Source organism: Pyrgilauda ruficollis, unplaced genomic scaffold (genome assembly GCF_017590135.1).
Source record: "Pyrgilauda ruficollis isolate IOZ18807 unplaced genomic scaffold, ASM1759013v1 scaffold13, whole genome shotgun sequence".
In the NCBI taxonomy this organism is placed as follows: Eukaryota; Metazoa; Chordata; class Aves; order Passeriformes; family Passeridae; genus Pyrgilauda; species Pyrgilauda ruficollis.
The window spans coordinates 10,827,223-10,839,417 of record NW_024511432.1 but is presented as its reverse complement, the minus strand read 5'-3'; the positions used below and the strand labels follow the sequence as shown (position 1 = coordinate 10,839,417).

The 12,195-nt window shown below is 38.1% G+C and overlaps 1 protein-coding gene across 1 annotated transcript in view; it reads left to right on the top strand.

Moving 5' to 3' along the window:
- ADCY7 (adenylate cyclase 7) overlaps nucleotides 1-10,995 on the top strand; it is a 45,690-nt gene extending 34,695 nt beyond the window's left edge. The window contains exons 19-28 of the mRNA XM_041458926.1: nucleotides 983-1,045; nucleotides 1,733-1,771; nucleotides 3,148-3,305; nucleotides 4,434-4,515; nucleotides 5,080-5,235; nucleotides 5,828-5,974; nucleotides 6,414-6,521; nucleotides 7,319-7,433; nucleotides 7,962-8,086; nucleotides 8,204-10,995. Of these exons, the coding sequence (XP_041314860.1) occupies nucleotides 983-1,045; nucleotides 1,733-1,771; nucleotides 3,148-3,305; nucleotides 4,434-4,515; nucleotides 5,080-5,235; nucleotides 5,828-5,974; nucleotides 6,414-6,521; nucleotides 7,319-7,433; nucleotides 7,962-8,086; nucleotides 8,204-8,350 (1,140 nt within the window). The 3' untranslated portion in view covers nucleotides 8,351-10,995. The remainder of the gene's footprint in view (nucleotides 1-982; nucleotides 1,046-1,732; nucleotides 1,772-3,147; nucleotides 3,306-4,433; nucleotides 4,516-5,079; nucleotides 5,236-5,827; nucleotides 5,975-6,413; nucleotides 6,522-7,318; nucleotides 7,434-7,961; nucleotides 8,087-8,203) is intronic.
- The last annotated feature ends 1,200 nt before the right edge of the window (nucleotides 10,996-12,195 follow it).

The following is a 12,195-nucleotide window of genomic DNA, read 5'->3' as shown; positions in this document are numbered from 1 at the left end:
TAAAAGCTTTAAAAATAAAAGCTCCTAGTTTGTGGAACTGAAAGTACACTTGATAGACTTCAGTTCTACAAACTTTTCTTGTTTTTAAGACAGCACTTACAACAGCTCTTGATTGTAACCCTCCTCACTAAGATATTTTCCTGTTTTAAAGTGGTTTGAAATATTTGGCAGTGGCAAGGCAGCACTTTAAGCAGTTCAGTGTGGTATTTGCACTCACTGGTAGTAATGTGGGTGAGGAAGAATATAGCTTGGCTCCCTTCTAAAAGCAAAGGCACTGGGGATAGGTACAGCTGGAGTAAAGTGGAAATGGCATCTGTCTTTTAAATTTAGTTTGAATATTATATTGCACCTGGGGCATGTGCATTTGAATAACTGTGCTGGTTTTTTATTTAAACAAGCTCTGCGTGTGATCAGTTCCACTTAACTGGTAGTTAACTACTAAAACTGATGTCCTCCTGATCCCATGTGTTCCTTTGCCTTGCCATTCTCCTGATTCCATGGGGAGTTCTTTCTGAAAGCAATACTGCAGAAAATGCTTAGTTTTCTTTCAAAGGGTGTTTTTTCTGCTGGCTTAGGTCCTTGAATTGACTCACAGTGGTGTCATGTGAACACCACCACAGACAGACTGAAAGACAACAGGAACAGCAACTGTGAAGCTGGGGTTGAGACAAAACCACATATTTGTGCCAGGTAGTTGCTAAATTAACATAGCCATAATGTAAACCTTTACCCCCAGTTAGAAAATAAGTAAATTTTAACCTTCTTGCAGCTTGTGTGTGCATATATGTTTAACACAACTACATGGGAAGCAATTGTATTTCAACATTTATTCAGCAGCAGTGAAAAGACAACCAGATCAACACTCTTTGTAAAATACATAGGGAAAAAAATCAGTGACTACCTGCTAATAAGTTTGTGTGATGGTTTTATTGATGTGTTGTTTTTTTTGTGTTTTTTTTTTCTTCCCCTCCAATAAATCAAGACTACTGAAAAGAACAAACCTGCCAACTTTACTGGATCAAATGACCTGAGTGCTACCACTTATGTGAGTACAGTACCATCCTAATTTCTAGGATTGAAATAAAATGAGTCTTGGATGGTGGGTATAGAATCACAGGACATCCTGAACTGGAGGGCACCCACAAGGATCATCAAAGTCCAACTCCTATTATGTAGGATGATGTCATAATGGATGACAACATTTTATATTTTTTAATTTTTATTTATAAAGATAGGGTTTTGGGTTTTTTAAATTGTTGAACATGAAGAATTGCTCATGACACAAGGCAGTTTTAAGGGATATTTTATATTTATATATATAGCTTTCTTGTGCATCCTTCAGGGATTTTCAGAAGTCTGGAGTATTCATGTATAAACTGAAGTTTTGGTTTATTTTGGTCTCTCAGCATATTTGAAAGGTATTCTCTAGCATTTCTGTAAGGGTAAATTCAGCACTTAGTAGTGACACAAGAGTATCATTTCTGGGAATTTCACTTTTTATATCTTTAACGCCAAAGTTGTGTTCTATTTTGAGTTCATCCAAGTGTTTGGGATGCTCCTTTGTCACCTGGCCACCCCTTTAGATGACACAATTCAATATTTTTGAATTATGTGCAGCAAGTTGTGTGAGGAGCCTTTCATTCAGATGCTTATGAAAAATGATAAGTTACACATATGAAACGCACATTGTGCTCACCTGGTAATCTTTTGTTCTTGCATGTTTGTAAATCAGGCTTTTGGAAACACAACTCATTCCTGCGTAGAGGAAACTGTAAGTAGTGAACGCATCTTACTTAGGCCTGATCTTTGAATGTGGTGTATATTACTGACAAGTGGCAGGTTCTATTGAAAGGAATGAAAGGTATGAAAGGAAGCTCTTTTAGATATTTGACAGCAGAAAAATTGTTCATGAAATCAAGATAATTCAGCTGCTGTTGTTGCACTAAGTATGGCTTTGCAGTTTTTAGAAATTTCAGACTTAGAAGTAGGTCTAAATCTTTAAGGAAAAAACCAGCAAAACAGTGTGATGATAATGTTTGAGTCTGACAGATGAGAGCTGAACTTGCAAGAGTCTCAGTAAAGTGTGTTTACAGAGTGAAAGGGCTTAAGTGGGCTGACAGACCTCTCTTGCCATTCTCTACATAGTGGTTCCTTTTTCAGAGGTTTGGCTTGAGGTAGAGTGTTCAATATCTTTTGGAGGTAGACTCAATGTCTTTAGGATGACAGATTTGGTATAATGTGATATATGGGCTCTGATTTGGTATAATGATATATGGGCTCTGATTAGGAGTTGCCTCATAAATTATTCTGGTTTCATTCACTTCAGTAGAAATGTTAATTATATAGTCAAGAATCTCACAGTTCTGTGGTAGGCCTGTGCTATTACAGGTGGGAAAACAGTGCTTTGTGCATAAAGAGAAATGAATTCTTGAGGAGCAGAAGCTGAGATCATTTTGGAGCTGCTTGTAGACTGGAGCGTGCCAGCTGAGCCCCTCACACCTGTGCCCGTGGCTGCAGGCAGCAATCCTGTCTGCAGCACACGCTTGGTACCGTGTTTGGTGCTGCCAGCTGCAGGCTGACCTGGGACACCCCTGCTCAGTAATTCCATAGTGGGGACAGTGGCCATAGCTTGATAATGTTTATCAGCATCAATCACAGTTCTTCTAAGGAGCTGTGCCTCAAGCTGGATAACCAGTCTCCACGTGTTACTGGTGTGGGAGCTGGGAATGGGAATCTGCTCTAGGTTGCAAAGGGAAAGCACAGAATAGGATCAGAGCACTGGACTTGCTGGTTCTATGGACTACGAACCTATTTTAGATTACTCTTGAACTTTGAATAAATAAATGCTTAAATTAATAAACTTCAGGAGATAAATTCTTGACACTTCAGTTTTTATCTGACATTGCGTACTTGTCTTGATTTTTTTTGTTTAAATATTTTTTTTTACCCATTAGAAATTATAAAAGTAAATGCAAATCAATATTAAGTTCATCCTTTTAGTGCCATTAAAAATATAGCTTTAAGTGATTGCAATTTCTTTGCTTTAAATTGCAGTGATCATGAACTCAGAGCATTTGCTGTGTTTTAAATATTTTTTAGACATAAGTTCTGAATAATGCAAAGGCTCTTTACCTTCCTCTTTTACAGTATTATGCTTACTGCTGTATATTGGCGTTCATTGCCTGCTCGGTATTTCTTCAAATGAGCTTCGAACTCAAAGTTCTCCTCCTGTCCATTGCTGTGACTGTCTACCTCATCATTTTTAACACCCTTCAGCACAAAGACAACTATGGCAACAGTACCAGGTGCACTGTAAAGTTTCTCATCCTTTTATGTTTAATTTAAGGAGGTGTTAGATTTTTGTGCTGGAATATTTTGTACTGGAATGTTGAAATATCAAAATCATATAAGCCAGACACTGCAAACCTTGCTGTAAAGTTAACAACATGGAAATCCTATTAGACCATGTCACTTTTTTTACATATATTTTTTAAACAAAGTATATGTTCTCTGAAAAAAATCTGTAATGTGGCTTCTGAGATTCCAAGAAGTCTTGGACTATATTAAGGACTAGAGAGTAGAATATTAATGTAAGGTTGATCTTAAGTTATGAAGAAAAGCCTTGCTAATTTCTGAGGCTCAAGCTTGGAGTCAATAGGATGGTGAACTCTTACAGGTATTTTGAAAAGTAACAGCAATTTACCTGATCTAATTGCAGAAACTGAAAATACTGAAGAGAAATCACATGCAAAGTCTTTACTGTTAGTTTTTAAGTCTTTCTCAGATTCCTCAGCATAGTCTCATCGCTGAAGATTAGAAAAAATTTATTTTACAGGGGCTGTGACCTGTCAGTACACCTTAAAAAACCTTGAGTGAACTTAATCATTCATGTGATGAGAATTTAATTTGCTTTTGTAAAAAGTTATAGATGTGGTAAGACTGATCTTACTATGAAATATGAGTGGTGATTCAGATACAGATATGATTTAATTGCTGTCTTTGTCTTAGGATTTCAGGTTTTTAATTTGTTATTGTCTTTCCTTCCACAAATAAGAGAGTCTGTTTTCCTATCTCGATGTTTTGTTGGCTGTCTTTTTGTAGGGCGGTGTGGGGTGGGAGATGAAACTCAGTCTGGTGGAAATGAGATGGCTCCATTAAGATAAAGCCCTGTTTACTTGAGCATCTCACTACGACAGCTACTGAACAAGGTTTCAACACCCAGTGTGTTGTGATGTGAAATGCATCATTCCATGAGTGGTACTGGCTGATCATCCTTTCTCGTTGTTAGGACAGGACCTGTGCACAAACGAACAGTGACACTGTGGTGCAAGTCTGGGCAGACACCCTCTTCCCCTCACCTCCCACCCCAACCCTCCAGCGTGCAGATTTTCTTAAAAGATACAGATAACTTTGTATTGCTTTCTTATTTTCAGGTTTTTCATCAAAGAGCCAAGGATAATGACTAATTTATATCTGGTTCTGTTTTACATAACCCTAGTTCTACTTGCAAAACAGGTATGTATTTAAAACACAATCACCTAGTTCCTTTACTTGCAGCAACTTGACTTAGATAAAATGCAGAAGTGTTGTTCCTTGAAATTGTGCTTTACATTAGTATATATTTTTGTATTTCTTTAATATTCTGGTCTTGCAGAAAACATACTTGTAATTAGTTTTTGGCAATGAAAGAATTTTTACTGTGAAAGGATGGGAACATTTTTCTAGTTTTCAACAGTGTTTGCATCACAGACGTGAGAACTTCCTGGTTCTTCCAGTTTTGATCTATCTGTATTTATATATCAGTATTCATTCTAAATCAACATAGCAATTCAAGATAAAAATAATTATATTACTGAAGTGTCATTTTGGTAAATACACCTGATGGTATCAAATGACATTTGGTCTTAGTGGCTGCTTCATATTTTTGTGACCTTTGCTCTCAAAGCATATTTTTCATAACTATATAGACTCAAAAGGCCTTGAAGGAACTATTGCTACTACACTTCTTGAGAAAATTGCCTGATATTTTTCAGTGAGTTATTTTATGGATTTAATTTATCATATTTGATCTCTTTGCAGATTGACTATTACTGTCGACTGGATTGTCTGTGGAAGAATAAGTTTAAAAAAGAACATGAACAATTTGAAACTATGGAGAATGTTAACAGACTTTTGCTGGAAAATGTACTTCCAGCACATGTTGCTGCATATTTCATTGGAGAAAAACGAAATGAGGTGTGTTGAACCTCTCCTATGTGAAGGACAGCAAATTGGATTTCTGTGATATATACTACACATGATGCAAAAAAGAGCACAGACTGTAAACTGCTGCAATCTTTGCCTCTTGTTTGCATTCCAACACCTTTGTAAACCAAACATGTTAACCAGATGCCCTCAAAAAAATGAGAAGTTTTAGTTTGGCAAATATTTAAATGAGATTTACTGCTTTCCAAAGACTGTATTTTACCAGAGAGGATAGGTTGTAATTTTTAGGGGAAGGAGTTGAGGAGCAGATAGTATCTCCCAGAGAGAAGTTAATTGATAATGATTTTTTTAAGAAATCTCATTCTGCCTGCATGTCATGAGAGAGAACTCTCAGAAGAGTGACAATGTCCAAGTAGATTGAAATGTTTAAGGTATCTTTAAAGAATCTCAGCTTTTCCTTAGGCAAATCTATTTTGTTCATGTATCTGATAGAATAAGAGATGTAGTTGCATTCATAGGAAAGCTGTAATTTGATTTCTGGTCACAAACAAGTATCATGAGCGTGAGTACCTGCGGGGGAGTGTGGCTGCTGACAATGTGTGGGTTTATTGCTTTCCTTTAGGACTGGTACCATCAATCCTACGACTGTGTCTGTGTCATGTTTGCATCAGTACCAGATTTTAAGGTGTTCTACACTGAATGTGATGTCAATAAAGAAGGCTTGGAATGCTTGAGGCTGTTAAATGAAATCATTGCTGATTTTGATGAGGTAATTAAGCTTCTGTCAAAAATGCACTGGATTACATATTTACTGCAAAATAAATGTTTCACTAGATCTGTGAACATTAGAGGGGGAAAAACCATTTTTATGCTGTACTAATATTCTGGCTTCAGCCCTGCAATCTTGAAGGATATTTTCCCGTCTAGTTGGGATTTTCAAGTACTTCATCTAATCCATTAGAAGTATGGTTTGAAAGTCCTGACTTCAAGGACTTTATTTCAGTACTCCAATGCTTTCATTTATCCTCTGAGTGGGTAGAGCAAAACTGTGAAACTAATCCTCAGTATTTTATTTAATCTTCATGTGAGTGATAGTATTGCTAGAGATGTTTAATGCTTATGGTAGGCACTATAAGATTTCTGGTTAAATACTACACTGAAATATGGTATTAAAGTCTCAAGTTTTTGTTTTCTTTCCATTCAAACAGCTCTTGTTAAAACCTAAATTTAGTGGTGTTGAAAAAATAAAAACAATTGGCAGCACTTACATGGCAGCAGCTGGTCTCAGTGTAACACCAGGCCAGGAGAACAACCAGGTATGTTGGCTCTGAATCTGCCTTCAGTATTCTGTGGGTGCATAGGTGTGCTTAAAGTTATGAAATATAACATGATACAAAAAAGAATATCATGATTGGTGACTTCCTGAAATGTAGAAAATGATGACAAAATTGTATTGTCTCCTGCTGATTTCACTATTTATCTCCTAGTTCCATTTTATTGCTGAATTAAGTTATTCAGTCTGTAATCCCAGCATACTTTTTGCATCTTTCATCTTTGATTCCAGTAGTTTAACATTCCTAGATGCATAACAGAAAGGCTGTAATAATAGGGGAGCCAAAGAATGGGAGCCAAAGAAAAGAGGCCATCTCAGAACTGGACAGTAGGCTTTGTCTGATACCTGAGAACTGGCACAGAAAGAGAATCCTCAAGTGCCACGTTAGGTCTTAAACTGTTACCTGGAAGAATTAACACTAATTTCTCTGGCTCATTTGCAGTATAGCAGGTTTGTGTATGACATTAAGATGCATATACTAATATATGCATATAATAATTATATACCCAAACTATGTAAGATTAAAGGTGAAACCCTAAAGGACAGACAATAATTTGTTATAAAATTCAATCATATCATGCTTGTTATCTCATATACATCCCAGCTGTATTTAATGGAGTTTTGAAATTCTGCAGTTCTGCATTTACAAGGATGAGTGGTCTCATCCTTATAGACACTCCAGTGTGTCTTTTCACACTTCTAGTACTGCTTTGGAGTAGCAGCCTGACACAGGCTTTCATGTTGTAATTTGGTCACTAATGTGTGTTATGACTTGCACAGGACAGGGAAAGGCAGCACGCTCACATTGGGATTATGGTGGAGTATGGAATTGCCCTGATGAGTAAACTGGATGGCATCAACCGACATTCCTTTAACAACTTCCGCCTACGTGTTGGTAAGTTCTGTTTGTGGGGAATGTGAACGCCACAGCTCAGACAGGTGAGAAATAGGCAGGATGAGGTAGGTCCACGTGCTGAATAGCCAAAGGCAGTATTGTCTGGTCAGCTTTTCAGACAGGCCAAGCTCCTGCGTGGATGGGTTTTTTCTCATCACTGGAGGGAGCAGCAGGAAGAGTGCAGCTGCATGACTTTGGAGAAAATGAAGGACACAGATGAAGAGTGCAGTATCCTGTTGGTGACTGTTGACTGAAGACAGTATTGTCATTACAATGCTCATTTCTATATATTACAAGTAGAAGAGGAAGAATTTTGCTTTGTGCCCTAGACTTCCTATTTTGCAATGAGTGAGTCACTTCACATCTCCTGAGCCTCAGTATGAATATTTATGGAACAGCACTAATACTGATTGCTAGACAGGTGTTGCAGAGTTAAGTTTTGGGATGTTTTTTTTTTCCCTGAAGCTACAGCTAACGCAATCACATCTCTTTCTACCTCAGTAATGACAACTGCTTGTGTTTCTGCAGGGATCAATCATGGCCCTGTGATTGCTGGTGTGATTGGTGCCCGGAAGCCTCAGTATGACATTTGGGGCAACACTGTTAATGTTGCCAGCCGAATGGAGAGCACAGGGGAGCTTGGCAAGATCCAGGTAAAACTATGAGCCTTGCAATGTCCAAAGCATTATTTCCAATTGGTTGTGGAATTTTGCTTTAATGTGAATAATCAGAAGAATTTCACAAGAGTTTCTTATTCTTTTCACACAAAGGTCACCGAAGAAACAAGCAAAATACTACAGGAGCTGGGATACTCATGTGAATGTAGGGGACTCATTAATGTCAAAGGCAAGGGAGAACTGAGGACTTACTTTGTTTGCACTGAGACAGCCAAATTTCAAGGCATGGGACTGAACTGAGGCTAAAATGAAGTTAATAAAAATAGACTTAGATCTGCCTCCCTTCTGTGAAGACGTAGAATTTCCCTCCTTATGTGAAGGACTTTATTCTAAAAACATGTATATACTGTTCCTATCTCTTCTACATCTCAAGATGAGAGAATTTTTTTTTTTTTTAATAAAGAATAATTCTGAGAAGTTCCTAGAAGATATACAAATATCAGTCTGAAAAAGACTACTTTTTCCTGAAGCAATTTGAGGATTTACCTGGAATTGCCATAAGGCATTTTCAGTTAGTTGCTTTCCTTACCTGCACTGAGAGTCTTAACAGCTCTGGTGTGGATGCACTGTAGAACTCGTTCCTATGCTAAAACATTCATTGCCTGCTTGACACACACCTGCTTACAGTATTGTGTTTGTCCTGACACGTGTGCTGAAACTGAGGGCACTGCCTATCCTGCTTTAATGCTGAACAGACTGCACAGCAGAAGACAGCTGAGTAATGGGAAGAGGAATGCAAGGAAACTCAAGTGTGTCACGTGATAACTGTTCTGAGCTCTTTTGGGAAAAAAAACTGAATTGCACAGTACGGGTCACTTGACCACCCTCGCCTCCTCCACAGTAGTACCTTGTGTTATGCAGATGTTTTCATGACCAAGAGCTGTTCAGAAATACCTGAAATACCTTTAATCTAGTTCAGTGTGTTTACATTATATTACATGTTCTCCTTTGTATTTCTCTGTAATTAGTATCTGTATGTGCATTTTGTTCTGTCATGGTAAATCTTAAATTTTTTACTTTATATTTCAAAAAGTACAAGTGATGGTGAGGAGCACAGGGATCAGGCTCTGACAGGAGCTGGTGTTGCTGATCCCAGCAGGAATTCTGATTCTGTGTTGTGTTCTTGAGGGCACTTAAGGAAGAAAAAAAAATCTGTTCTGAATTGCTGGGAAGTTGAAGAACAGAATTACTAAAATAGTATTAGAAACAGTAGCAGATACTGTATAAACAGAACTGTGTGTGGTGGGTTTTGGGGTTTTTTCCCTTCTTATTTCTACAGTTTGACTAGCCACTGGCTGGTTACTATGCCTTTCAAAGGCAGTGGAGTTTTTTTCATAAACTGGTTTTGAAGGTTACAAAAGGACGTATGGAAAAAATGTGTTCATAATGAAATGTTTCAGCAGAGCCCCAATACTGGAAATGTGAGTAGAGCATTCATAAGATCATTGTGGACACGGTGTAAATTAGTTTATTTGTAAGGTTTTTAAGCTGTTAGTGTCCTTTGCTAATTTCTACATTGGCATTCTTTACTTACTGCAATCTCTTAATTTATTTGCTGTTGGTGCAGATGACAGTAGTTTGTAAGGCTAGCATCTTGTGCCCTGTTATGTGCTCACTAAGGATGGCTTCCCCCTTTCCCCATATACCACGTTAGGGCTGGACAGCACAGTGATTAGTGAGTACAACACCTATTTGGTTGAGCCTTACTCCTCTACAAACAGCATTTCCTAATGCTTCTGGGTTTACTACCAACCCATGCTGGACAAGTGTTTAAGCAGTCCTGTGCTTCACTGCTGCCTTCTAATTACCGTGTAATTTCTTTAGAAGAGGAAGTGACTATATATCAAGACAGGAACAAATGTAAATATTGTCCAACCATGGATTAAAAATTGTACTGGTAGTCTTTGTCAATTTTGTAGATCAAATCTATGCGTGTAGTAGGTCTCCAACAGAAAACAGCATGTAAGGAAACCTGAATTTGAGGTGGTAAGTTCATGCATGGGCTCTGCTGAAGAAGGAAGTGACATACTCGCCGTTGTGTTAGTGCAAGTCAGTGTTGTAGTTGAATAAACCTTCAAACAGTTTTTGCTACTCTTGTATGTTGTGTATTTGTAGTTACAGGTGCTCAGCAAGCATTTCTTTAGAGATATTTATTGTTTTACAGGACTATGCATGTGTCAAAGGCTCCTTTCAGCAGTCTTTGATGTCATGTTAGGTAAAGTGACCATTTGTCTCATGAATCTATTTTGAAAAGTGCATTATGCCTATAAATAGAGCTGGCTCTGAAGTGCTCCTGTTCACAGAACTAGTAGACTGTAGATGTAAGTTATCTATGAAAGAACATTTGCTGTCTGTAACAGCATTTTGAAATGCTTTTGTTTACATGGTGTTGCCTGTCAGGCTGGTAACTTATTTGGGTGTAACTTCGACTCAACCTCATTTGCAGAAGTGGCAGGAAGAGCTGCAGCTTCCAAAGGGGAAGGAGTTGGGTTTGGTTGCAGATTTAAAAAGAATGCTCACTTGGTGTGCTGTGCACAGCCTTCTTGGGGAAGTTAGAAACTCTGTGTAATGAAAAAGAGGATGACTAATTTCTCACCAGAACTGAACTGTATGAGAGCTATATTCAACCACAGAAAAAGTTCAACTTAACAAGCAACTGTATTAAAAGAATTGTTTTCAGCAGTCCTTCTGAGATTGAACTGTGAAACTTAACGTTGAAGAAACAATCTTGGTGGAAAAATCTTCCTTGCAGCATTATTTTTTTTCTTAAATGGAAAAAATGGCACTGTATCTAATTTGAAGAGCTAATAACATCTGGAACTAGGAATCTGGTTTAAAGAACAAACTTTGTTTTTACTATGAAATAAAAAGCTTATTGAAACATGTCTGGTTTTGCAATTATTTTAATGGAGATCCCCATGAAAAGGAGGTATATTCTTTATAGTGCTGCAGACTAAATGGAACTCTTTTTACTCATAAACTAAACTTGGTATTTATCTTTTTAAAAAACATTGCCAGTAGAAAATGCTTAGAGTGACATCCACATGTTCAACAGCTGATGAGAAATACTTCTGTCACTAGCAGCCACCTCCTGCCCCATCTAAAAGGTGAGTGATGGGCAGTAAGATGCTATGGAAGGAGCGAGTAAGGATTTGGCTAGCACATTTGCCCTGAATCTTGTCTTTTTCTTGTAGCATGAAAATGATTTATATAGTAATGGAAGAATTTATTCCCTGGAGTAATAATTCAGCTGCTATTACCTAGAACTGAAAAAACTCCAGTGGTGACTATTAAGTCTTCTGGGACAAGTGAAACTACTGGAGAAAAACCCAGGGTGACAGTTAAAAATTTTGCTATGTATTTTAGTAATTGTGAAAGTTTAAAAACAAATCTTTCTGCAGCATTTTCAGAGAGGAAGGAAAAGAGGAAGCAAGGATGATGTTGGCCAGAAGACTGAGGGGAGAGGGTGGAATTCACAATGCTGTTTGGCCTGTAAGTTACCTCTTAGTTCAGTTCCCTGTCACTGCTCACTTGAGCAATGGCTGGAACCCTACAGCTCGTTCCTCTTGACAACAGGGTTATACTGGAATCAGGGATTAAAAAAAGCAACATTTAAAAACAATGAAGGATGCCTATGGTAGAAGCCATGTGCAGCACCGTGTGATGGTGTGAGAGCAAATGGGGAGCACAGGGAAAGCCTACTTGGGTGTGCTGCTGGCTGCACCTGTACCCAGGCAATGCTCGAGCTCTCTGTGCCTGAGAGCTGTGCTGTTGGCCTGCACCTTTGGTGAACAGGGAACTGTCTTAACGGGAGAAGGCTTTCTGACAAACAAGCCTAGAAGCAGACAGTATCTGCTAATACCTCTGCATAATATGAAGAACTGTCTGAGTGTCTGAGATGACTGTACCACAACCACAGGGTACTTGTACTTGCTGACAATGTTAGTCTCACTTCTGGTCATGGGTCTGAGCTTGCCCTCCAGTTTTAGGATACTGTAAGTACACAGCAAGGTTTCTCTAAGAGATTAATCCACATTCAAAGTATCACAAAGCTGAGCTTTTGTTAATTCATCACACTGCATCAG